The 27,412-nt window shown below is 44.1% G+C and overlaps 1 protein-coding gene and 1 long non-coding RNA gene across 4 annotated transcripts in view; one reads left to right on the forward strand and one right to left on the reverse strand.

The window, feature by feature from the left end:
• arnt2 (aryl-hydrocarbon receptor nuclear translocator 2) overlaps positions 1–27,412 on the forward strand; it is a 174,723-nt gene that overhangs the window by 132,317 nt on the left and 14,994 nt on the right. For all 3 annotated transcript variants that reach the window (XM_061276013.1, XM_061276015.1, XM_061276014.1), the window contains 6 exons: positions 8,962–9,113; positions 18,712–18,784; positions 18,946–19,069; positions 19,340–19,442; positions 19,531–19,669; positions 23,213–23,363. In XM_061276013.1, the coding sequence (XP_061131997.1) occupies positions 8,962–9,113; positions 18,712–18,784; positions 18,946–19,069; positions 19,340–19,442; positions 19,531–19,669; positions 23,213–23,363 (742 nt within the window). The remainder of the gene's footprint in view (positions 1–8,961; positions 9,114–18,711; positions 18,785–18,945; positions 19,070–19,339; positions 19,443–19,530; positions 19,670–23,212; positions 23,364–27,412) is intronic.
• Positions 2,353–6,933, reverse strand: LOC133152542 (uncharacterized). The gene is made up of 2 exons (XR_009714143.1): positions 6,833–6,933; positions 2,353–2,826 (listed from the first exon to the last, which is right to left on the reverse strand). It is a non-coding gene; the product is annotated as an uncharacterized LOC133152542 (long non-coding RNA).

The following is a 27,412-nucleotide window of genomic DNA, read 5'->3' on the forward strand; positions in this document are numbered from 1 at the left end:
CTAACTGTGAGGCGGACGTGCTACCCAAGTGCGCCACCGAGCCGCCCAGGCCCATGTAACGATATATAAATTAGATATCAAATAACTATTATATAAGCAATAATATTATCAAACCATTTGTCCACTCTATATCATTAAATCCATCGATAAAATTTCTCGTCCTTTGTCAACAACGCCGCGCGTGCGCCCTGACGTCAGCCTCGTCGTTATTCCACAGATCTAGTATATAACTATATTGTAGCGTTAACAAAGTACAAGGAAAGACGTGGGTTTGGTAAATGGCTCTTTGTTTAACAAAACAAACATCCAGGCGTGTGGCGGCGCGGATTTCCAGCCACGGAGGAGGAAGAAAGATCCATAGACTAGGACCGGGCGTGCGTAAAAGCCATGACCGAGCCCCATTCACCGTCCCCAGACAGCCACCCGGCCGAGCGCCGGCCCCCGATTTCTATCCAAGGAATGTGAAAGAGAGCTCCGTAGAGTAGGACCGGGCGTGCGTAAAAGCCATAATAGTTTTTCAAACCTTCTGTGTCACTCCAAATCCTTCAAACTCTTCATCCTCCGTGTCACTTAGAAACATAGCCGCTAATGATGCCGATAGTACGTGGGGCCCTTCGTCATCTTCGTCATCCCGTGATCAATCTTTGTCCTTTTTGTAAACAACCGGCGCGCCACGCCGCGTCGCGCTGCTTATATCACTTGAAATTCAATTTACAAAAATCCCTTGATACATCGCGCTTCGTTTATCGCGGTTTCACCTTCTTTTTTAAAAAAAAAAACACATATAAGTCGCTCCTCATCATAAGTCGCCCCCCCACCCAAACTGAAAAAAAAAACAATTTATAGTCCGAAAATTACGGTATGTCTCCTTAGACTGTCGAAGAAACTCGAAGTCATAAAGGAGCATGGCGAAGGCATGCGTATCATCGAGCTCATGACCGAGTTTAGCCGGTATTGTGCCAAAAAAGGTGTCCCATGCTGCAGGAGCGTGCATGCATTTGGCGGAAGCCTATGCCGTGCGGCAGACAGTACCAGCTTGTTTTCAATAAAAACATGAAAGCGCTTTCGTGTTTGTCAATTTCCATCTTTAGAAGCTCGGTTCCTTTTCTTTTATTTTATTTTTTCAAGTTCTAACTCACGTGCGCGAGGTGCGTTCAATGACCACTCACACAGTCGGTAAAACGTATTTGCACCAAAAAGTAATGCAGAGTACGTGAGCACATTGCAAGGAGTAGTACGTGGAAGCAAAAGATAATTTATTACTCTTTTTGTGTGTCTTCTCTGGGATAGTTTTAGCAAGTTTAGAAAATTAGAAGTTTCCCCCCTCCCCAGGCAAAGTTAGGAGGTCAAGAATAGTGACGTTTATTTTTTGTCATAAAGGTTTGAAAAAGCAAGAGGGTGCGGGTTCAATTCCACCTCCAGCCCTCCCGGTGTGGCGTTTGAATGTTCTCCCCGTACCCGCGTGGGTTTTCTCCGGGGACTCCGGTTTCCTCCCACATTCCAAAAACATGCTTGGTAGGCCAATTAAGCACTCCAAATTGCCCCAGGTGTGAGTGCGAGTGCAGATAGTTGTTTGTCTCTTTGTGCCCTGCAATCGGCTGGCAACCGGTTCAGGGTGTCCCTCGCCTACTGCCCGATGACTGCTGAGATGGGCTCCAGCACGCCCGCGACCCCCGTGGGGACAAGCGGTATAGAAAATGGATGGATGGATGGAAATTAGAGATGTTTACCAGTACCTAGATATTCTGCATTAAAAAGAAAAAAAAGGTAGACTTTCCTTCCAACATGATATTTACTGTCAAGTATTACACATTTATTTAAAAGTACTCGCATGTGCACCATTGGCAAAACTGTCCAACCCAGCAGCAGCAACTGTTCATGCAATTGTCCAAGCTATCAATTATTGCAGCAATTTTAAATGGTGTTTGAATTGCTGTTGCATTTCCTAGCTTCAGATCAATTCACTTATATCACATACAGTATACAAAAAGTATGTTTATTCAGGCTACTTGTGTTTTGCTGGTACTGCTGTAGAGCATTACAAAACTAGCAATTTATACAAACATATTTCTCCAAAACATTTTATGTGAAGTATCTTGTGCAACACATGCCATTAGTTACGTGCTTGCTGTCCAAGGACCATGCTTCAGAGATGCTTTCTCAAAACCTCCATCCAGCCCCTTGATCCCTCACTAAGGAAATGACCTTACACCTTAAGGTCTGTCCCTCACATCCCAGTGTTTCTCCGCGGTCCTGCTACGGTGCATATAGCCAACCATTTGTCGTTAACAATTTAATTAATCCTAACTACTGTCATGTCCCATCAGAGGCCAGTCAATCTACAAAGTCAAGTCAAGTCAAGTCAAGTTTATTTGTATAGCCCTAAATCACAAGCAGTCTCAAAGGGCTTCACATAGACAGAAATTGACAATTATTCTCAAAGCATCCCCTGATCTTAAGCTCCCAAAAGGGCAAGGAAAAACTTAAAAACCCCTAGCAGGGGGAAAATGAGAAACCTTGAGAAGGGACCACAGATGGAAGGATCCCCCTTTCAGGATCACCAGGTTGAAATGGATGCAGAGAGGGCACAAATGATACAACATGAAAATCAATTAAATAAAAAGTGGATGTCCATGTCACAGCAGAGGGCTGCCGAAAGGAGCCCTCAATTGTCCTGGCAGTGCTCTTCGAGGAGGTTGAGCTGCAGTTCCCCTATCCTGAATTGGCCACGAGAATCCAGATAGCCGCTGTCAGCATGGGTACCACCTAACCACCTCCCCGGCCGGGGAGGGGGGAGGGAGGGGGTGGAGAGGGAGAGAAAACAAACTCCAGCCGAATCGGCCACTACAGGTTAGTTAAAGGCCATGTCATAGAAATGTGTCTTTAAACGTGTCTTAAATGTTTCTACTGAGGTAGCAGTCCTAATATCCATTGGTAGGGCATTCCAAAGCTCTGGAGCCCGAATAGAAAATGCTCTAGAGCCTGCAGACATTTTCTTAGCCCTCGGTGTCGCTAAAAGGGTAGCGTTTTGCGAACGAAGGTTACGAGACGGAACATAAGGAACAACTAGGTCGACGAGATATGAAGGCGCTAAGCCATGCAGCGATTTATAGGTTAATAGAAGAACCTTGAAGTCACATCTTAAATGGACCGGAAGCCAATGTAAGTTGGCTAGTATTGGGGTAATGTGATCAAATTTTCTTGTCCGAGAGAGCAGCCTTGCAGCGGCATTTTGTACTAACTGTAGACTTTTGATGCGGGACTTAGGAAGACCCGAAAATAGTACATTACAGTAGTCCAGGCGCGACGTGACGAACGCATGTATAATAGTTTCCGCATCACCGGTCGAAAGGATCGGACGAATCTTTGCAATATTACGAAGGTGAAAAAACGCAATTCTGGTTATATTCTTAATGTGCTTTTGAAAGGAGAGAGTTTGGTCAAATATTACCCCGAGATTAGTTACAGTATCGCTTTGAGTGATAGTACGGTTATCTATAGTTATAGCGGTTTCCTTGAATAAGTGTTGATAACGAGCTGGACCAATTATCAACATCTCAGTTTTATCTGGGTTAAGACGAAGGAAGTTGAGAGACATCCATTGCTTGATCTCCGCAAGGCACTTCTCAAGATTACAACAATCCCGCGGATCTGTCATCGATAACGGCATATATAATTGGGTGTCATCCGCATAGCATTGAAAACTAATATTATATTTACGTATTATGTCCCCAAGCGGAATCATATAAATATTAAAAAGAATTGGTCCGAGAACCGATCCCTGTGGGACACCACATGTAACATTATAGAGCTCCGAGGACGCATTGCCATGGACCACTCGGTGCGTCCTGTTTGATAGATAGGAATGGAACCAGCCTAGTGCTGACCCTGAAATACCAACACAACTTTTAAGACGCCCTAATAAAATATCGAAGTCTACAGTGTCGAAGGCAGCACTAAGATCGAGTAGTAACAGTACAGACGAAATGTTTGAATCCATAGCTACGAGGAGATCATTAGTCACTTTCGCAAGTGCTGTCTCAGTGGAATGATTAGCTCTAAAACCAGACTGAAAAGTGTCGTATCGATTATTGGCGACCATGTAATCAATAAGCTGCTGCGCTACTACTTTTTCAAGAAGTTTTGCTATGAATGGGAGGTTTGAAACTGGCCTATAATTACTGAGACAGTCCGGGTCAAGATTTGGTCGCTTAAGTAACGGTTTAATGATAGCGGTTTTAAAGGCTGTTGGCACTATCCCAGAGGAGACAGACAGATTGATTATATTTAAGACGGACGGTCCTAAAATTTGAAATAATTCTTTAAGTAGTTTGGCTGGAAGAGGGTCGAGTAAACATGTTGTTTGTTTAGCCGCACTAACAATTTGTGTAAGCCTTTCAAGAGACACGCTTTTAAAAGTTGAGAGGGTTGTTGCATGATCATCAGCGTTGGTAAACGGCGTGCTCGACCGAGCGATTGGAATGCTATTCTTGATCTCATCCCTAATGGATTCAATCTTTTGAGCAAAAAATTTCATGAACTCGTCAGCTGAGTGGAAGGAACTATCGGAGGTCGGCTGGCGCAGAGTCAGCTTTGCCACTGTATCAAATAGGTGTTTCGGATTGTTTTTATTGAGATTAATAACTTGCGAAAAATATCGAGTTTTTGCTAAGATAAGCGCATCTTTATATTTCAGGAGGCTATCCTGCCATGCCTGATGGAAAACCTCAAGTTTGGTTAGACGCCATCTGCGCTCATGCTTTCTACATAATTGCTTAAGCGTACGCGTTTCATCTGTGAACCATGGAGTAGGCACTCTACGGCGAGTTTTCAGACGTAACGGCGCCACAGAGTCAATGGCATTTAACAATGTCGCATTGAATTCATTCGTAAGATTATCAATAGAGTCGGCGTATGTGAGAAAATTAGTGGTTGCCGGCGACAGTATTTCAGATAGCGCAGTTGCAGTCATAGAGTTGAAATGACGGCTCCTATAATGCTGATTGCTCTCTTGTCTTTGACAAGGAACTATAATTTCAAACTTTATTAAGTAATGATCAGACAAAACAGTAGTGTATGGCAGTACTGCTATATTTGAGGTTGCAAGTCCTCGGGATAATACCAGATCTATGGTATTTCCATTCTTATGCGTTGCTGCCTGTACAGCTTGCGTAAAACCAAAGGTATCAGTTAAAGTCTGAAACGCCGAAGTAAGTGGCTCTGACGGTAAATTCATGTGGATGTTGAAATCGCCCATGATAATTATATTATCCGCATTGGTTACGAGATCAGCCACAAATTCTGAAAATTCATCCAGGAAGCCAGAGTAAGCCCCGGGTGGACGGTAAATAACAACAAGATAAAATGACGGTAAAGCGGTGGATCGGACAATGAGAACCTCAAATGTTTTAAATACGTTGATCGAACGAGGCCTAAAACTAAGCTCGGAATTCGAGATGAGGGCGACACCCCCACCCTTTTTTCGAGGACGCGCCACATGCGAGCTCACAAAATTTGGAGGCGAGGCCTCATTAAGCGGCATCAGTTCATTAGGTTTTAACCAGGTCTCGCAGAGACCAAAAGCGTTTAGATTATGTTCTGTGATGAGATCATTAACGAGAATGGCTTTCGTATGAAGCGATCTAATATTCATAAAACCAAGTTTAAGTGTAATTGGTCGATCCGGGTGCGTATTTATCGAAGGATATTTATACGAAATGCGAGTAAGATTGTGTTCTCTAAGCCTGACATCACCTCTCAAATGTTTGTTAGCGCGGTGGGCTGATACGACCGTGGGAATCTGATAGTAAATATTTGTTACACGTGTAGAATTATCTGAAACCGGCACCGTTTCCTCAGCAAAACCGGTCGGGGTGGAATGATTGGATTTGTCTACTACCCCAGTAGAAAGTGCGTTTATGTGTACTGTCGCACTATTCAAACTATCACGCTCTAGTCTACACAAGGAGCTATGTGCATGCTGGGAGTCTAGCCTAGCGCTAGTTAACTTTATCTTAACAGACTCCAAACCCATCCTGACAGGTGGTCTAATCACCTGTGACCCGGCCTGCTCTAAAGTGACCTGTCATGTGTGGCTCAAACAGTAATCTATATTCCTAGAAAGAGTGAAGGCGCCTTCACGGTTAGGGTGAAGGCCGTCCTTCCTCAGCAGGTCGGGGCGGCCCCAGAAGGAAGGCCAGTTATCTATGAAATACAGTCCCTGCTTCTTACAGAACCCAGCCATCCATCGATTAAGGGAGACTAATCTACTAAGCCTCTCATCAGTGCCTCTCCCAGGCAGGGGGCCAGAGACAAATACTCGATGCCGACTCATCTTTCTAGCGAGATCACAAGTCCTCGCTATGTTTCTCTTTGTGATCTCCGACTGCCTCATCCTAACATCATTGGAGCCGACGTGTATCACTATGTCCGAGTAGCTAGTGTTGATGGAACTACGCTGTTGACTAGACCTATTGCGAGTCAGCTCCCTAAGATTAGCTTCTATGTCGGGTGCTCTGCCCCCAGGAATACACATTACCGTGGCTGGATTTGTAAGCGTAATATTTCGGGTAATGGAGTCACCTATGACCAAAGTGCGAGGGCCAGTAGACCGAGATGACTTTGGACGGCTATGCGTCTTACCTGGCTCATCGCGATTAGCAAGCCGCTTGGGGCTAATGCTAACTGGGCTAGCAGGCTGACTACAGCCCGCGTCTGTATCCGCCACATCTACAGTTATCGCGCAATTCTGCTCTAACTGGCGGACACGTCCCTCTAGCAGGGACAACCTCTCTAAGAGAAGGGTGCAGTTGGTGCACGAAGCCACACAAACCTCTCGATCCGCAGCCATACTTTGTGTCCGATGATCGACGGCAGACAAACGGCCACGAAGCCTCCGCTCTCCCAGGCACTCCAACTAAAGCTTTCTAATGGCTGTGTGTCAATTTTCAAAGTATCAAAATGACAGGATATGGATGTTTAAAATAGATAAAAACACAATTTTCCAGCAGTTAAAATGCAGCTTTCTATGTTGCTTTTTATCAGTTTTGAATACCATTTGGTAGCCAGAAAATTACCGTTTCAATAATGTACCACACAACCCTGAGATCTGCAAGTGGCTTATTGTCTACCTTGTTGCAATGCCTCTAGTGTTAAGTAGCCATTTTAAATTGTTGACGGCGCTCCATCCAGTGGACAAAATTAGCACACATAGTTAACGTGACTCAATAATTACAGTTAATGTGTTCAATTCCCACGGAAATGATTAGTTTGCTTGACAGCCTAATTCTGGCCCAGAGGCCATTTTGTGCAATAGGGTCCAAGCAAAAGAGAAAGACAACTCCTCATATGGACAGCACACTACACACTGCAGGCCACAGGTGGGTCACTTGAGTGACACAACTTGGCTCTTATGTGTTAATGAAATTCTTGAGGCGCTATTTAAAATACCGTTTTTTTTCCATGTATAATTCGCAAAATTTATCTAGTTTATTGTCCTAAAATCTGGGGTGCGCATTATACATGGGTACAAATTTTATTTTTTATTTTTTTTAAAATCATGGTACAACAAAACCAACAAAAGGACTGACCGACAAAGACGTGGAACAAAAAGACAGGGTGACATTACCTAAGACAGGAACAGAAACCAAACAGACCTCATGACAGTAACACATGCAATGATCCGACGGTGAGCGAGGGGCAGACAGGACTTAAATACAAAACACGTTACATTGATTGAGGTGACACAGGAAGGGAGGGGCGACGCGAACAGAAACTATGGCAACCTAGACACATAGCAAAACTGGGGACGAGACATGACAAATCTCCCTCGAAATAAAACTTGAAATCACCTTTCTTCTTGTTTGTTGTCAATCGCGCATCGCATTCAGCCATCCTGCCCAACACACTTGCCAAATTCATAATTGACGACACATCATTTGATGCGACGGTGCAATCCTTGATGGTGTGTTAATGTCAAATATTGTTTGTTTTTTAATCTCCATCGCGGACCGGACGTCATACGGAGGCAGTATCACTCCGCATGCGCACTATGGATCCGATGCGCAGAACGGATGCGCAAGACACGTCAGCTATATAAAGAGCGAGAGTTCAGTTTTCTTCCTATTAGTTTCAATTCACAGTTTATTAGCAGTTTCAATCAGCAAATAACAAAATGCGTATTACAGGTAATATTTTATTTCGCAACACTTCGCCTTGTTCCTTTTGTCTCTGCTGTTCACTTCAAACACACTCCATACGAACGCAATGCTCTTGTATCAGACGCTTGCTCGATCACCTGCTCGTTTGCTGTGACAATGTACCCTGCACAAATCCGAAACATTTGTTGCGGCTCCGAGTCACGACAAAGTTTTGGTTTCCAAGGGTGTTTTTATTCCTCTTCAACGTCTCTCCCATACAGAGCCGCCTTTTCACATGTCCGCACGCCTTTTTCACATGTCCGCACTGATCGCGGTGGTGCCTTTACGGGCGGTCGGAGAAATCAACGCCAACAAAAAAAAATACATCCAGCCTAGTTAAGACCATACCAAAGACTATAAAAATGGGACCCATTGCCTCCCTGCGCGTGTGACGATCATTGGGACTTAAAAAATAAAATAAAATACAAAAATAAAATTGGGTGCGTATTATACATGGGTACAGGCTTTTTTCCAGCATCAACATGCCATTTCTAGGGTGCGTATTATACATGGGGGCGTATTATACACGGAAAAAAACCGTAAGACATTTACCGTGTTCTCCGTTTACTGCTCAAATCCTGTATGTAAAAGCTTTAGCCTAAAACGGTTTTCAACCAAATTTGAAGGAATGTTTGTATTCAGGCAGGAGAAACACAAGCAGATATCTCTATTTGTTTGGAATGGTCCACAACCTTTTGTGCAACGGTGTATAATGGGACGCAACTATCAGGAATTGAAACTATTAAATATTGTCTCTCTGCAGGTAGTGAAGCTAAAGGGTCAGGTACTATCTGTGATGTACCGTTTCCGCATGAAAAGCAGAGAGTGGATGTTGATCCGAACCAGCAGCTTCACCTTCCAGAACCCCTACTCTGATGAGATTGAATACATCATCTGTACCAATACCAATGTTAAGTAAGTTACTCATACACACACTATCAAGTGTTATAAAAAACAATGCTGTTTTAAATCTGCTGTGCAACTCTAACTTGTCGGTAAATTTGTCAATCACAGTTTTCTGCAATAATGATGAGATTATTTTACTCTGTCGTCTGAGGCTGCTCATATACTGTAATTTTCGGACTATAAATCGCTCCGGAGTATAAGTCGCACTAGCCATAAAATGCCCAAAAATGTGAAAAAAAAAAACATATATAAGTCGCTCCATAGTATAAGTCGCATTTTGGGGGGCAATCTATTCGACAAAATCCAACACCAAGAACAGACATGAACGAGCAACAACAGGCTAAACAATACGGTATGCTAACGTGACGAACACAAACAAGGAGCTGAGAACGGGCCTGACGTAACATTCAGAGTTATTTAAAAAAACTATTACATAAATAACACGTTTATAAAACCAGGGCTGTGGACTCGGACTCGGTGCTGATTGTCCACTGAGTCCGACAATAAAAAAAAATACGTTCAATTTTATTTTCATCATGCTGCTGAGAATGCGCGTAGGAAGACTGTCCACAGCCCTGCTTGCTTGTTATGAAGACAAATTTAGTTGTTGCGTGTGCGCCCGCGCCTGCCTGCATGCGTGCACGTACAAGACCCAGAATGCCCCGCGCGCAGCCAAGATGGAAGAACCCGGGAGCAGCGAGAGAACAATGTTTTGCCTCTAGATTTGGGGGGGAAACGGATCGTAAGTTACGATCAATGCGGCCACGTTGAGTTGCACTTAGGCTAATGTTTACATTATGTACCATTGTCAAGGATGATTATGTCACCCAGCTTATATCATTGATGTGTTTTGATAGTTGTGGGGTCGTCACTAATTATTTGTGTTTAGATAAGTGTCTGAGCTATAATGGTGTAATTAATGATTAAAACTTGAAAGTATCTGTTTATTGTATTTGTTTAAATGTTTAATAAAGACAAAGCCATCACAGAACTGTTGTAATTATTTAGATTTTGATCTAAATTAGCCTTGAATAAAGACTAAGCAGTCACATGAATTAACAGAAAAAATGGATAGCCGGACTCGGACTCGTGGTCAAGAGGCCGGACTCGGTGCAAAAATCCGACCGAGTCCATAGCCCTGTATAAAACCATCTGTGTCACTCCAATTCATTAAATCCATCGATCGCCGCAGTTCAAATTATTCCACAGGCCCATACAACGATATATAAAGTATATTTTAAATAACTATCACATAAACAACAATATTATCAAACCTTTTGTGTCACTCCAAATCATTAAATCCATCGATCAAATTTCTCGTCCTTTGTCATCCTGGTGACGGAGGACATGTCCAGAGGATATGGCGCTTTAAAGTGTTAATTACTTTATTTGATTTTTTCTCTCTATTTTTCATGTTTTGAATATGTTCAAGATAAAGATATCAAAGCATGTGAAGTGATCAACTATTCTAAAAATAACATCTGAAGTGATCAACTATACTTGTAAGTAAGTGATGTGTTAATGATAGAGTAAATATTTGTGAAAAAAACATATATAAGTCGCTCCTGAGTATAAGTCACCCCCCACCCAAACTATGAAAAAAAACGCGACTTATAGTCCGAGAATTACGGTAATCAAATCTTAATCACAATCACGATTTTGGCTCCAGACGATCTCAAAAGTCTTATAATCAAGGACAAATGATTATTTGGTGTTTATTTACACATTTACAGATTTTTGAATTCGGTCCACACAAAAGGCACACTTTATTAAAAGGCACACCTTCAATTTTTGAGAAAATTAAAGGCTTTTAAATGTGCCTTATGGTGCGGAAAATACGGGAGTGCAATTCAAAAAGTAAAACTCCTGTACAGTGGAATTTGCAAAGGTTTAAATGACGCAACGGGACTCATGTTTACTTCTTCAAAAGGCTTCTTCGGTTCTAAATTGTAAGTGTGGTATCTCTCCATTTATGTCTCTGGAGCGTTATGTCCCCTTGGGGTGGTCACTAAAGAAAGACAAAAAAAATACACAGCCATATATAGTACACAGTAGAACTTCAATTCACAATTCAAACGTACCGAATTGAAAATGAAATACCAGGGTTGGTGCTGGCGACCATTTCAGAGTGTACCCACTTACTGCCCAAAGACTGCTGGGATAGACTCCAGCACGCCTGTGACCCTTGTTTTTGGCTGTAAAAAACAACAACATCAAAAACAAGTGCTGGGCTGGAAATAGTTTGTTGCACACCCCCACCTGCCATCCAGCATACTCCGAGAGCATCAGGAACTATCAGTCACTTAACCAGAAAAGGAAATACTTGTGTTTTTGCATCAGTAGAGAAAAGTGCTTACCTTGGCTGTGGACTTATAGACTTATAAAGTACACCTTCACATATAGTACAGTATATTCAAATGACCAAGTTTCATACTTTGTTTTGTTTTAAAGAATTTATTGAAACCCAATAACCAAAGCTGGATAAATGAACAGATGAACAGAACAAGTAAATGTTGCTATTAATAGGTAGTGATGTTGACTCCACTTGAAACCATGAATGAACTTTTTGGTTGGACAAGGTCACTTTGGCTTCCCATTTGACACATTGTTGCAGATACGTATAATCGTTCAGGAATGCCAGAAACAATCCATTTGGACCAAACATTTTAGGTCCTGAAAACTGCCAACATAAATGAAGCATGAGACATCTTCATTTGCAGAACATGAACAGAAATGTGAAGCAAGCAGAAAACAGTACACAAAGTCAATTTTTTTTAAACAAACTCAAGAAACTAGCACAGTTGTCTCTGGAGAACAATGTGTTAACAGTTTTGCAGCATGTTTCCATAATGAGGCATGTGGTCTATTTTTATTTTTGCAGTTTTCTCTATTTGTAACACATGGTTTCAACATTTTTTTGCTTTTTCTATTTGGAACACATGGTGTCAAGTTGACACCATGTGTTCCAAATAGACACTGTCAACATGTTGCCTACTACTGCATCTGTGATCCAACTGCAAGGTGGTCTCTTGTTAGTTATTTATATCAAGTTTATACAAACTAATATGCTATAATATATGAATATGCTTAATATTCTATTTATTCTAATTACCGTATTTTCCGCCCTATTAGGCGCACCAAGGTATAAGGCGCACCTTCAATGAACGGCCCATTTTAAAACTTTGTCCATATATAAGGCGCACCGGCCTATAAGGCGCATAAAATAGAAGCTTTACTGCAACAAACTGAGGTTGACTAGGGTTGCGGTATGCACCCACTAGCCAATAACCAACGAGCCCTCTGTAAACAATCGCGTTTCTCAAACGATCTCCTATAAAATGATTGGAATTGACTAAAGTTCAATCTAACGCATTGGTACTACTTACCTATGTTTCCTTTCCATATCGATCCGTAGATTTACTCGAAACATGAACAGAGCAGCCTATTTTGACATGAAATAGCCTCGCGTGTATAGCAGCTATCGTTATAGCATTAGCCATCCGCAAAAACCCATGACCCTCAGCTCGCAATCTCCCATGAGCCTCAGCAAAGTGTAAACAATCGCGTCTCTCAAACAAGCTCCTATAAAATGATCAGAACTGACTAAAGTTCGATCTAATGCATTGGTACTACTTACCTATGTTTCCCTTCCATATCGATCCGTAGATTTACTCGAAACATGAACAGAGCGGCCTATTTTGACATGAAATAGCCTCGCGCGTCTAGCAGCTATCGTTATAGCATTAGCCATCCGCAAAAACCCATGACCCTCAGCTCGCAATCTCCCATGAGCATCAGCAAAGTGTAAACAATCACGTCTCTCAAACGAGCTCCTATAAAATGATCAGAACTGACTAAAGTTCGATCTAACGCATTGGTACTACTTACCTATGTTTCCCTTCCATATCAATCCGTAGATTTACTCGAAACATTAACAGAGCAGCCTATTTTGACATGAAATAGCCTCGCGCGTATAGCAGCTATCGTTATAGCATTAGCCATCCGCAAAAACCCATGACCCTCAGCTCGCAATCTCCCATGAGCCTCAGCAAAGTGTAAACAATCGCGTCTCTCAAACGAGCTCCTATAAAATGATCAGAACTGACTAAAGTTCGATCTAACGCATTGGTACTACTTACCTATGTTTCCCTTCCATATCGATCCGTAGATTTACTCGAAACATGAGCAGAGCGGCCTATTTTGACATGAAATAGCCTCACGCGTATAGCAGCTATCGGACTATAAGGCGCACTGTTGACTTTTGATAAAAATTTAGGTTTTTAGGTGCGCCTTTTAGGGCGGAAAATACGGCATGTATGTATACATATTTACATGGATGGATGGATGGATGGATGGATGGATGGATGGATGGATGGATGGATGGATGGATGGATGGATGGATGGATGGATGGATGGATGGATGGATGGATGGATGGATGGATGGATGGATGAAAACTGTCCAGTTCACATTGTAAACATGTATGTGAGTGTGTGTGAGTGTGTGTGTGTGTGTGTGTGTGTGCGTGTGTGTGTGCGCGTGCGTGCGTGTTTGTTGATTAAAAATGTATGTAATACAATGTAATGCCTCCTCGTGGCCACACACTGTAACTGGGTGCCTCGCGGCTTCAGCCCAAATTGCAGGGGATCGACCAGGGAGCAACAGTGGGCACTTAGGTGTGACATGCAGGCCCACCGGCGCGTGTATATGCCCTGGCATCCGCCAACCATTGTCCCAGCTGTGGGTTAAATAGCACCCCCACTGCCTTGTGGGTATTGTCTGGAACGAAAAGGCAAAGGGAGCAAACCCTGACAGAAAACCCGGCTTGGACTCCGTTAGGCAGACTCATGCTTTAAAAAAGCACTGTTCTGACAACTCCTGCAGCCAACCTGCTGCCAAATGTATTGGTTCACCGTTCCTTTGGATGACAACAGGAAGGCCGAGAGAGGAGCCCTGCTGTCAAGACTCGTTCCCAGTCGTTTTATTATGTGTATATGTTGCCATAGTTTCAGTTTGTGTCGATGTGTACTCGCCCCTCCCCTCCTGTCTGTTCACAATCTATGTAATCACCATCACCTACCTCTCGTTACCTGTCTTGTATTTAAGTCCTGTCTGCCCCTCACTCCCCTGTCAGATTATTCTCGTCTCTCATCTGTAGTATCGTCTGTCCTCTTGTTTCTCGTCGTTTTGTCTCGTCTTTGTGTTCGGTTAGTTTCTCTCCAATTTGGTCTGTTGGTTACCCCTGTCACTCTGCCTCCGTTAAGTTATGTTAGTTTGCAGGTTCTGTTGGTTTGTTCCCCTCATCCTCCCTTCCAACTACCTTTTCCCTCAATAAACCCTGGTCCAAGCTGCATTTGGTCGCCCAGCTCCACTCACTCCGTGACACCTGCTGCCTGGGAAACGCAAGGCTTCCATAAAACCTCCCCAGGCTTCTTGTGCACTGGAGAGGAAACTCCAGCTCCACCAACCAGTGGAGACACAACACGGGAGGTTAGCAGTTACCGGTTATAAGCCCTTTCTCATTGGTGTAGAGTATGGGCGCCACGGGCTACCTCCGACGGTGGGAGAGATGTTCGATCTCATCGGACAGCTACCGCCCGCCTCAAGCTGGGCAGCCCCCAGCCAATAAGGTGCTTTGCCGCCACAGCCTGCCTGCTTCATCGGGTGCATGGAGCTCAGGGATCCTAACAAGTGGGCTGTAAATTCACGCACCAAGCAACACAAAGAAATTACAGAAGATTCCAGCAGTACGCCTGGGGTGCTGGAATGTCAGGACTATGACACCCGGGCTCAGTGACAACCTACAAGAGATTAGTGATGTCCGTAAAACTGCAGTTATAAACGGAGTAGGGTTCGCTGTCAGGAACACACTCCTGGGAGCAATGGTACCACCCACAAGCGGCTCTGAGAGAATCCTGGCTCTCTGCCTCAATACATCCATGGGACCTGTCCACCAAGTGAGTGTGTACGCTCCAGCACTTAGCTCCCCCCAAGAAATAAAAAAACGGTTTTATGAAGAACTCAAAGCGACTGTAAAAAACATCCCCAGCCGTGAACAGCTCTACCTAGTTGGTGACTTTAATGCAAGAGTCGGAGCCGATCGTGACTCCTGGCCATCCTGCTTGGGACACCATGGCATCGGTAAACTGAACGAAAATGGGCAGCGACTTCTGGAGTTCTGCACATATCACCACCTCTGCATCACCAACACATACTTCCAGACCAAACCCATCCACAAAGTCTCTTAGAGACATCCACGCTCAGGTCACTGGCACCAGTTAGACCTGATCATAACATGCACGGCTGATCTCAGAGGCATCCTTCAAACACGCAGTCTCCACAGTGCAGTTTGCGACACAGACCACTCCCTTGTGCTCTGTAGAGTCAAGCTACAGGCAAAAATCTACACAGATCCAAACCAAAGGGATCCCCCCGCATTGACAGCAGCAAAACAACTGGCCCAACCAAAGCTACAGCCTTCCTCTGTGCCTTAAAGGATTCACTTCCCGACCCACCCCTGCCTATCTCTGCGCAGCAGTACTGGGATAGCTTGAGGGATGCCATACACAGCACGGCCCTGTCAGTCTTAGGCAAAAGCAGGGAAAGCCAAACGACTGGTTCGATGACAATTTAACAACATTGGCACCAATCCTCGAAGAAAAACGCGTCGCCCTCACAAATTATTCTATAAAAGTATTCTCCAAACACCAAAACTCTACGGGCCCTCCGATCTCCTAGGGGGAAACTTCAACAAGCCTCTAGACCAGGGGTCTCAAACTCCAGTCGTCGGGGGCCGCATTCCTACATGTTTTCCAAGTTTCCCTCGTTAAACACACCTGATTCAAATGATCAGTTCATCCTCACGTTCTGCAGGAGCCTGATAATTGAATCAGGTGTGTTTAACGAGGGAAACTTGGAAACATGTAGGAATGCGGCCCCCGAGGACTGGAGTTTGAGACCCCTGCTCTAGACGTTGTGCCAACGACTATTGGCTGCAGCTCTGCAGCAACATTCAATCAACTGCTGACACAAGCAACATCAGACTCATGTTTGGCGGCATCAAAAAGGCACTTGGCCCATCACCCCGCACAATTGCCCTGTTGAAATCAGCTTCGGGAGAAACCATCGCTGACCGCTCTAAACAGCTGGACTGGGTGGAACACTACTCAGAGCTCTATGCCAGGGACAACAGTGTCTCTGATGCAGCCCTCAAGCATGTAGGGCATCTACATGTCTACCTGTTATGAAAGAGCTTGACATGGAACCAACTACTGACGAGCTAAACAAAGCAATTAACAGCCTGACCAGCGGAAAAGCTCCAGGCACCGATGGGATGACAGCCGAAGTCCTCAAGTGGAAGAAGCCTGCTCTTCTGCATAGACTACACAGGCTCTTATGCCTGCGCTGAAAAGCAGGCTCTGTCCCACCGGACCTGAGGAATGCTAACATCGTCACTCTGTACAAAAACAAGGGAGACAGGAGTGACTGTAACAACTACCGTGGCATCTCCCTACTCAGCATTACCGGTAAGCTCTTTGCTCGAGTTGCACTAAATAGACTCCAAGTCCTCGCAGAGAAGCTCTACCCACAGTCACAGGCAGGGTTCAGAGCAGGAAGATCAACTCTGGATATGATCTTCACCCTGAGACAGCTGCAGGAGAAGTGCAGAGAGCAACATAAACCTCTCTAGATGGCCTTCGTCGACCTTACCAAGGCTTTCGACCTGGTGAGCAGGAGCGGCCTTTTCCAACTGGTGGAACGGATAGGTTGCCACCCCAAACCTCCTCAGCATCCTCCAGTCCTTCCACACTGACATGAAAGGTACTACTGTTCAGTACAACGGATGCACTTCTGAGCCCTTTAACAGCCGCTGTGGTGTCAAACAGGGATGCGTGCTGGCACCCACTCTGTTTGGGATATTCTTCTCTCTCCTCCTGCAGATTCCTTGACCGGTAGAGCCAAGGATGTCAGGGCCTCAACCTGACCATCAGCCGAAACAAAACCAAGACAATGGGCCAGGGGCCCACTGTCCCACCCTCCATCACCATCAACAACTACACACTGGAAGCTGTAAGCAGCTTTACCTATCTTGGGTCTACCTGCAATTTGTCACTCGATGCTGAGGTCAGCAGCCGGATTGAGAAGGCAGCTTCTATTTTTGGAAAACTGACATCCAGAGTATGGCAGAACAGCAAGCTCACTAGCCACACAAAGGTACAAGTGTACAGGGCCTGTGTCGTCAGTACATTCTTGAATGGCAGCGAAGGCTGGACTCTTTACTCACACCAAGAGAGAAGGCTAAACTCTTTCCATCTGCGTTGCCTGAGACGTATACTGGGCATCACGTGGAAGGACAGGATCATAGACAGTGCAGTCCTGGAGAGTGCACAGCTCCCCACTATGCTCTTCCTGTTGAAGAAACGGCATCTCCGTTGGCTGGGCCATGTCTGTCGGTTGGAAGATGGTCGTATGCCAAAGGACATCCTATATACAGTGCTAAAATCAGGCAAAAGGCAAGTAGGCCGCCCACTGCTCCGCTACAAAAATGTTTGCAAACAAGACCTCAAATCCTTCAATATCAACCCAGCCACCTGGGAAGACGTTGCCCAGGATCGTCACAAATGGCAACAGGCTCTCTGAAACGGGCTGCAGACCCACGAAACCACCCTGGCTCAACACAGAGAAACGAAAAGGAAGTTGAGGAAACAGCAAGCCCCCATGCCCTCATCATCACCAGATCCGGCCCACACCTGTGACATCTGCGGCCGTGTCTGCCTCTCACGGATTGCACTCACCAGCCGTAGGAGACGCTATCTGAAGAAGACCTAACCTCCAGACGCAAGAAATCTATGGTCTTTCAAGATCGTGATGCCGAAGAGAGACTATGTAATTAGTTTAATGAATACAATGGCAGTTTGCATAATATGAGTGAGGCAGAAATGGTTTTGTCTTTTTTTTTTCTTTTTCATATTTGGTAGTTTCATCATTTTGATGTAGAGCAGGGGTTCTCAAATGGTTTTGTTCAAGGAACCACCATTGTCACCAAGAAGCAGCTCGGGACCACTGCTTTGGCAGAATATTATTTTATTTTGTCCTGAAAGATAATAGACCGACACAGGCTATTTATTTGCATCTGTATGTCTATTTTGGGAATCTCAAGCGACATTTACTACAATAATAATGAGTAAATAATTCACAAAATCAGATGGAAAATAAGTCAAGTCTAAATAATAAATCAATATTAGTTTTAAAAATGTTACAATTATTTTCCATTTCCAATTTTGCGGACCACCTGCATAGACCACTAGAGGGCTGCGGACCACCGGTTCATGATCCCTGATTTAGAGCAATGGCCTGAAGATTTTGGCCATTGCTACTTGGCATTTTATTGATGAGTCTTTGATGCAAGAAGCCGTTAAGACCTGTATTGATACACAGATGACAGTTTAGGTAACACTGAAATTTGGGTTCATTAAAAATTTCGAAACTGTAGCATCAGTTGAACATAAAGCCAAACATATAGCTATAAAAAGATATTTTTAAAAAATGCAACATTTGCCTTGCAGATCATCTACTCATTTCTTATGATATTTTTATGTTTCTTTCCAGGCAACTTCAGCAACAACAGGCAGAGTTGGAAGTTCACCAGAGGGACGGTCTTACGGCTTACGATCTTTCCCAGGTAAACAAATTATAAATTCATAAATCACCCAAGCTGGTAAGGCAGAGATGTGTTTTTTTTTAGTCAATTTTAATTGCTCAAATACCTTTTAATATAAATCTGATGTGGAGTCTTTGTTACTCAAAGTTGTAATCCTCCTATCATCTCATCCCAACTGCCAGGTTCCTGAAGCCAGTGTGAGCAGTGGAGTGCATGAGGCTGGGAAGAGCATTGACAAGCCAGAAGCTCTTTTTTCCCAGGAGAGAGATTCCCGCTTTGCTGAGATGTACAACAGCATCTCTGGATGTATGTCATACTCAGACACAGTTAGACCGCCATATGAAATATTGCTTTGCAGTTACTTCTTATATTTTAAAACGGGTAAAGCCCTGAAGGTTGCCATTTTGTTTATCCTATTTCATCTTAATTCATCTGAACAAAGTTTGTATTTAGCGGATTTAAACTTGCTAAATGCTGCTTACTCAGCTTATGACTCTATCACCCATATAACGCAATATTTTTCTCTGCCATGTATTAACTTTAATTTTAATCTGGTGTTTCTGTGTATGTGCATAGCGGGTGATAAGAAGATGATGGTTCCCTCCTCTACAGCGGGAGGACAGCAGCTTTACTCTCAGAGTTCTCCGTTCCAGCAGGGCCACGCTGGAAAAAGTTTCAGGTACATGTCCTAGTCACTAACTATCTTTTTGTCATTTTCAGTTCTTGTAGCACGCTGTGTACATGTGTGTGTGTACCTCTCTTTCTAGTTCCTCTGTGATCCATGTCCCAGGTGTTAATGACATCCAGCCATCAAGTTCATCCAATCAGAATCTAGCTCAGATATCAAGACAGATCAACCCAGGCCAAGTTGCTTGGTCAGGAAACCGACCCCCCTTCTCTGGCCAGGTATTACACATGCACACATGTAAACATTGACATACCGTATTTTCCGCACTATTAGGCGCACCGGATTATAAGGCGCACCTTCAATGAACGGCCCATTTTAAAACTTTGTCCATATATAAGGCGCACCGGATTATAAGGTGCATACAATAGAAGCTATACTGCAACAAACTGAGGTTGACTAGGGTTGCGGTATGCATCCACTCGCCAATAACCAACGACCATAGATTTACTCAAAACATTAACAGAGCAGCCTATTTTCACATGAAATAGTCTGGTGCGTGTAGCAGCTATCATTATAGCATTAGCCATCCGCAGATTCCCATGAGCCTCAGCTCGCAATCTCCCATGAGCCTCAGCAAAGTGTAAACAATCGCGTTTCTCAAGCGATCTCCTATAAAATGATCGGAACTGACTAAAGTTCGATCTAACACATTGGTACTGCTTACCTATGTTTCCCTTCCATATCAATCCGTAAATTAACTCGAAACATTAACGGAGCAGCCTATTTTGAAATGAAATAGCCTCGCGGGTACAACAGCTATTCGGTGACGCCCCCTGACGACAGTTGCCGTAATGTTGGGAAGCGATGCGACCTTGTAATTTACTAGTTGTACTAAAACGTACTGAAACATTTTGGCAGAGCACTGTGTACAACCAGTATGGATCAACAAATTCATCAGTTGATCCATATATAAGGTGCTCTGCATAATAAGGCGCACTGTGTTTTTTTTAGTAAAATGTAAGTTTTTAGGTGCGCCTAATAGTGCGGAAAATACGGTACTTATCAGCCTCGGGTGTGCTTTCCATTGCTGCCAAATGGTTTCCTTAGCGATTTCCGTAGCATTCCTGTTCCATCTTTGCTGCCAGATGAATTAGCCTTTGTTTGGTGTGCGTGTCAGTGTGTTTGCACATCCACACTGGGGACCATAGCAAACTTTAAATCCCTATAATGCAAGGTAAGGGTTAATGAAAGTTTCCAGCAAATGAATCAAGTCACTGCAGTCAGATAATTTAGAGGAAAACAGGGTTTCTGTTCACCACCTCTAAGCAGATGGTAAAATGTGACATCATGTTCAAGTTTACAGCCTGACCAAGTTTTGAGTCCCATTTTGGCCTTTTCTCCAAAAGAATGTTCCAAACACAATATAAATCAGTCTGAGCAGGATGACGGACCCATTTGCGAGGGCAAATAAATTTCACAGATTGTTCTAGTTTCCAGGCCACTTTAGCTAAGTTTATTGGAATGGATGTCGGATGGGCATTGAACGAAATTAATTCAAATCAGAGCTTGCATTGCACTAAAGATAATGGCCCAGATATCCAGATGTCCCATGTTGTTGAACTTGTCTGCAGTCTTGTTATGGGCATTCACACCTAAATTTAAGATTCTTTTGCATTACTATGATGCTGACTGACATTGGTGTGAAATAATATAAAAAGTAAACAGTGAACTGTCTGCTGTTTTATGCTAAACAATAGCCATACTGGTTGTACACAGCGCTCTACCAAGATGTTTCAGTACGACTAGTAAATTACAAGGTCGCATCGCATCGCTTTCATCATTACGGCAAATGTGGTCAGGGGCGTCACCGAAGTAATAGCGGTAAACATTCATAGTATGAGTTTCATACTGTGCTTACTCCTAGTCGAACAACACCACTTGTGTGTATAAAAACGCCAAAATGACACGCATGCCACTATCTGCCAATGGATTGTGGACACCTGGGCTGATATATTGGTCTCAACTGTGGTCAGAGCTTTCGCGAAGGCAGGAATAATAACTGACTGAACTGCCAGGGAACAGCAGCGACACTGACACGGATAATGACGAGAGGTAGCCGGCCGGGCATAATGAATGCCGCACTCGCCCAACTGTTCAATTCAGACACGGAAGAGGAAGAATTCGACGGATTCGTGGACGGGGATATGTAAATATGTACATTAACGTTTGAACGTCGTGTTATTGTGCGATATTTGTATTGTATATCGTTCAACTGTTAAAAAAAAAAAAATCTGACACGGAAGACGAAGAATTCAACAGATTTGTGGACGGGGATATGTAAATATGTACATTAACATTTCAACAATGTCATGTTATTGTGCAATGTTTGTATTGTATATCGTTCAACTGTTCAAAAAAACTTCAATTCGGACACGGAAGAGGAAGAATTTGATGGATTTGTGGATGGGGAGTGTTAGATATGTACATTAACATTTGAACAACATTGTTATTGTACAATGTTTGTATTGTATATCGTTCAAACGTTCCAAAAAATTTCAATTTGGAGACGGAAGAATTCAACGGATTCGTGGACGGGGATATGTAAATATGTACATTAACGTTTGAACAACGTCATGGTATTGTCCAAAAGTTTGACTAAATACCTCATTGACTGGTTTGACATTCCCTTTAGGAGAACTCCATCTAGTGGATGCATAACGCAACCCCAGTCAACCCCAGTTAGATGTAGTAATTTCTATTCTATGCGCCTTTTAATCCGATGCGCCCTATATATGAAAATATTTCTTAAAAACAAATTCAATGAGGATGCGCCTTTTAATCAGGTGCGCCTTATAGTGCAGAAAATACTGTAATTACATACCTTGATTGTCTGGATTCTTAAAATATGTAAATACGTATATATGTCACTTGCTGTGAATGAGTTTTAAATACCACAACACACGTTTTTTTTTTTTAGCCTGCAGTTGACTACATTACGTATTTGATTGACAGATGAAGGTCAAGCATGGTTTGTTTCCAATGCCTCCTGTGGACACGCACACGGTGTCTTACAGTGCTAACAGGCCTGACTTTGGAGCCGTATTATATGCTATATACTTGTTTTTTTTTTTATTCAAATCTCGCTGGCTTGATCACAATACTTTGCTCTGTGCTGTCAAATTTACACGACATTTTTTCTGTCGCGTTACATGGTCTTTACATCAAATGTACATTCAGAGAAAAAAAAACATATACCGTTTTTTTCCGTGTATAATGCGCAAAATTTAGCTAATTTATTGTCCTAAAATCTGGGGTGCGCATTATACATGGGTACAAAAAAAAAAAAAAATTCTCAATTTTTTTTTTTTTAAATCCGGATATCATGCGGAGGCCGCCATTACAGATGTGCTTTCTTCTCTGCTGTTCACTTCAAACACACTCCATACGAACACAATGCTCTCGTATCAGACGCTTGCGAGATCACCTGCTCGTTTGCTGTCACAATGTACCCTACACAAATCCGAAACATTTCTTCGCTATTGAGTATGCTAGCGCATGCGCAGTGATACTGACCGGCAGAACATCCGGTTGTTCCCAAAGATGATCTTTTTTCTGAGATAATTTTACGTTCGCGGACTTAAGTAGGAGTCAAAATCTGGGTGCGTATTATACATGGGTACAAGCTTTTTTCCAGCATCAACATGCCATTTTTAGGGTGCGTATTATACATGGGGGCGCATTATACACGGAAAAAAACGGTATATTGTTCTAATTACTCATTGTTGTACTGCAAATATTTAACCCGTATCTAAACATTACAGTCCAGTAAAGCCCAGTCCAGTCCTTTTGGTATTGGTACGGGCCACAGCTACCAGACCGATCCGGCCTCCTACAGTCCTCTTTCATCCCCAGCCACATCATCCCCCAGCGGCAATGCCTACTCGGGACTGACAAACCGCAGCACAGGTTTTGGTGAGTTCTTTGCATCCTATTTTTCCATCATTTTGGAAAAGGCTGGATCTGTTGTTGAATCAGAACAATCATATTTTTGACAGTTAGCATTTGTATCAAAAAAGGCTTTCCTACCAAAGCAGTGCACAATCAAGTAGATCAAAAGTATTCCAATATTTCAGTGTTTTGTGTCTTTCCCTTTAGGCCCTAATTTAGAATTCAGCTTCACAAACAGAATTAGATAATGTCCGAAGGTTCTCAGGTTAGTGGTTAAATGGTAAATGGGTCTTCTTAAAAAATTCACGAGCCCTCTTAAATTCCATTGCCGTTCAGTCCAGGATGCAAGGTCATATGTCATATCGGTCAAGGATTGACATGATTTTCAGATCAGCATGAAAAGAAGTAAGAAGAGGATTGATAGCTAATGTTTTTGATAGACTACATTCAATCATTTTCTACAGGAACTAGTTCAAAGTTCAGAATGCGCAAACACAAACAATTAATAGTAATAATAATAATAATAACTGGGATTTATATAGCGCTTTTCTAGATACCCAAAGTCGCTTTACATGTGTGTGTGGGGGGGGGGGGGGCTGGGGGAGGAGGGAGGATAAAGAACAACTTTATTGGGAAAGAAAACTAAGAAAAGAAAGAAAAAAAGAAAATAAGAAGAACAAAGAAACACCAAGGGCAGGGTCAGTTAGGAAAGGCTAATGTGAAGAGGTGGGTTTTTAGGGTGGTTTTTTTATTTTTTTTTATTTGTTTATTTAAAGGAAAGGTCGACATGTAACATCAAAGTTTCATGGACTGGCCTGACTCAGTTCAAGAACTGTTTTACAGCAGGTTCCTATAACATTACATACATTTCAATACAATATATACAATATATATATATATATATATCTTATTGTTAATGGGTGCAAGTTTGATTTGTTATTAAGAAATATGTGTATAGCCGTTTAAATTGCATAATAGAGGTGGCGGATCTGATTTGAAGGGGTATCTTATTCCAGATTAAAATAGATGTGCGGATAAATGAGTTATGACCAAAATTGTTTTGAAGGTAGGGAGGGAGGGGGCATCTCTGATGTGCCTGGGGAGAGCGTTCCAGAGAGAGGGGGCAGCCACGGAGAAGGCCCTGTCGCCCCAGGTTCGGCGCCTAGTCTTGGGGACCTCCAAGAGGCCGGCATCACTCGACCTGAGGGAACGGGATGGGACGTGTGGCTGGAGGAGGTCAGAGAGGTAGGGTGGAGCCAGGTTATGGAGTGCCTTGTAGGTGGTGAGGAGTATTTTAAAGGTGATTCTATATTTGACAGGCAGCCAGTGGAGGTCATGAAGGACAGGTGTGATGTGCTCTCTGGAGCGGGTTCCGGTGAGCAGGCGGGCAGCGGAGTTCTGGACATATTGCAGTTTGTTGAGGGTTTTGGAGGTGATGCCGTAGAGGATGCTGTTGCAGTAGTCTAGTCGGGATGAGATGAAGGCGTGGATGAGGGTTTCGGCAGCAGAGGATGTGAGGGAGGGCCGGAGATGGGCAATGTTTCTGAGGTGGAAGAATGCAGTTTTGGTGATGTGGTTTACGTGGGGGAGGAATGAGAGGGTAGGGTCGAAAATTACACCTAGATTGCGCATGTGGGTGGAGGTAGTGACAAGGGAGCCGTCGATGTTTAGTGAAAAGTCCTGAGTGGAGCGAGTGAGGGAGTCGGGGCCAATGATGATTATTTCAGATTTTTTGCAGTTGAGTTTTAGAAAGTTATTTTGCATCCAGGTTTTTATGTCTGTGAGGCAGGTGGTGAGGGTGGAGTGGGTGGCTGTGGTGATGGTCGTGGTGGAAAGGTATAGTTGTGTGTCGTCGGCGTAGCAGTGAAATTGAAGGCCGTGGTGGCGGAGGATCTGACCGAGGGGTAGGAGGTAGATGGTGAAGAGTAAGGGGCCAAGTACTGAGCCCTGGGGGACACCGTGGGTGACTGGGACAGTGGAGGAGGTGCAGTTGTTGATTGAAATGAATTGCTGACGGTCAGAGAGGTAGGATTTCATCCAGGAGAGGGCAGTGCCGGATAAACCAAGGGAGGAGTGGAGGCGTGATAGGAAGATGGAGTGGTTGATGGTGTCGAAGGCAGCACTGAGGTCGAGGAGGAGGAGGATGGAGAGGGAACCAGAGTCGGCGGAGAGGAGGATGTCGTTGGTGACCTTGAGGAGGGCAGTTTCTGTGCTGTGGAGTGAGCGGAAGCCGGATTGGAACGTTTCGTATAGGTTGTTGTGGTGAAGGTGGGATTTAATTTGGGAGGCAACTGCACGTTCGAGAATTTTAGAGAGGAAGGGGAGGTTGGAGATGGGCCTGTAGTTGTTGGGGGAGTTGGGGTCGAGACCGGGTTTCTTGAGAATGGGGGTGATGGCAGCCAGCTTGAGGGCAGGAGGGACAGAGCCAGTAGATAGGGAGGAGTTAATTATAGTGGTGATGAGAGGTGAGAGTGAGGGGAGGCAGGCTATGACTAAAGTGGATGGGATTGGGTCGAGGATGCAGGTGGAGGCTTTCATACCAGAAGTTATGGAGGATAGGTCAGCTGTGGTGATTTCGGAGAAGAAGTTGAGTGGGTGGTTGGAGAGTAAAGGGGGGGCATGATCGGGGGTAGGGGAGGAGGTGGGAGAGGAGGCGGCCAGTTCAGTGTTGATGGTGTTGATTTTTGATTGAAAAAATGATAAAAATTCTTCACATTTGCTGGTGGTGAATGAGGTGGTGGTGGTGTCCATGGGTTTGAGGAGTTGGGTTACGGTAGAGAAGAGTATCTTGGGGTTGTTGCTACCAGATTGTATGACGGAGGAGTAGTGGGAAGTGCGTGCATTGTTGAGGGCATCTCTGTATTCCTGTTGGTGTAGTGTGTAGATGTCCAGGTGAACAGTGAGACCGGTTTTCTTTGAGAGCCGTTCAAGCTGCCGGCCCTTGGCTTTAAGGTGACGGAGGTGGTCAGTGTACCAGGGGGCGGTGTGGGTGTAGGAGACAGTTTTGGTTTTTATGGGGGCGAGTTGATTGAGACAGGAGGAGAGTGCGCTGTTGTAGCTGTTAACCAGTTCAGTGGGGGAGGCGTTCAAAGTGAGGGTGTGATCGGAGGTGGTGTTAGTCAGTAGGGCGGAAAGAGAGGGGGGGTGGATTGATTTCATGTTCCGGTATGATATGGAGCGTTGCTGCTTGATAAGGGGGGTGGGGATGTCTATGTCCAGGGTGAGGGCCAGGTGGTCTGAGAGGATGTCTGTGAGGTTGAAGCTGGTGAGGTTGCTGATGGAGAGTCCAGTGGTGCAAATTAAGTCCAGGGTGTGTCCTTTTTTGTGGGTGGGGAAGTCAACGTGTTGAGTGATATTAAATGAGTTGAGAATGTCCAGGAATTCAGTGGCAGTTTTGCAGGTGGTGGAATCGACATGAATGTTGAAATCTCCCAGTAGGATGACTGAAGGTGAAATGGCACAGAGTTGGGTGAGAAATTCAGAGAGATCGGAAAGGAATGCAGGGTTGGGTTTGGGGGGGCGGTAGATGATTGCAGTGACCAGGGGTTTGGGGCCAGGCAGCTTGAATGACTGGTGCTCAAAGGAGGAGGGGGTGGTGATGGTTACAGCAGTGGGTTTCAAGTGTTGGCGGTATATTGTGGCTATACCGCCACCACGACCGTCACGTGGTTTATCCATGTAGGTGTATCCTGGGGGTGTAGCTCTGTTGAGGTGAATGTATTCCAGTGGTTTTTGCCAGGTTTCGGTTATGCTGAAAAAGTCTATGTTGTTGTCAGTTATGAATTCACTGAGTATTGGTCCTTTTTTATTGAGTGAGCGGGTATTGAGCAGAGCGAATTTGAGGGATGGGTGAAGTTGGATAGGTGGGGGAGCTTTGGTTAACGGTTGTAGATAGGCAGAGCGCACGTGTGGTTTGTTATTGTGATGACGTGTGACGTCACTGGGGGTGGATCGGTTGCGTGACCAGAGTGATGGGATGCAGTGTTGTTCAGTCCGGGAGTAAATAAACTTTCTGCGGGAGCTTCTGTGGATGTATCTGGGTCGGCGAAACAGTCCGTGTGTTTTGATGGTTG

Source organism: Syngnathus typhle, linkage group LG4, assembly GCF_033458585.1.
Source record: "Syngnathus typhle isolate RoL2023-S1 ecotype Sweden linkage group LG4, RoL_Styp_1.0, whole genome shotgun sequence".
Lineage (NCBI taxonomy): Eukaryota > Metazoa > Chordata > Actinopteri > Syngnathiformes > Syngnathidae > Syngnathus > Syngnathus typhle.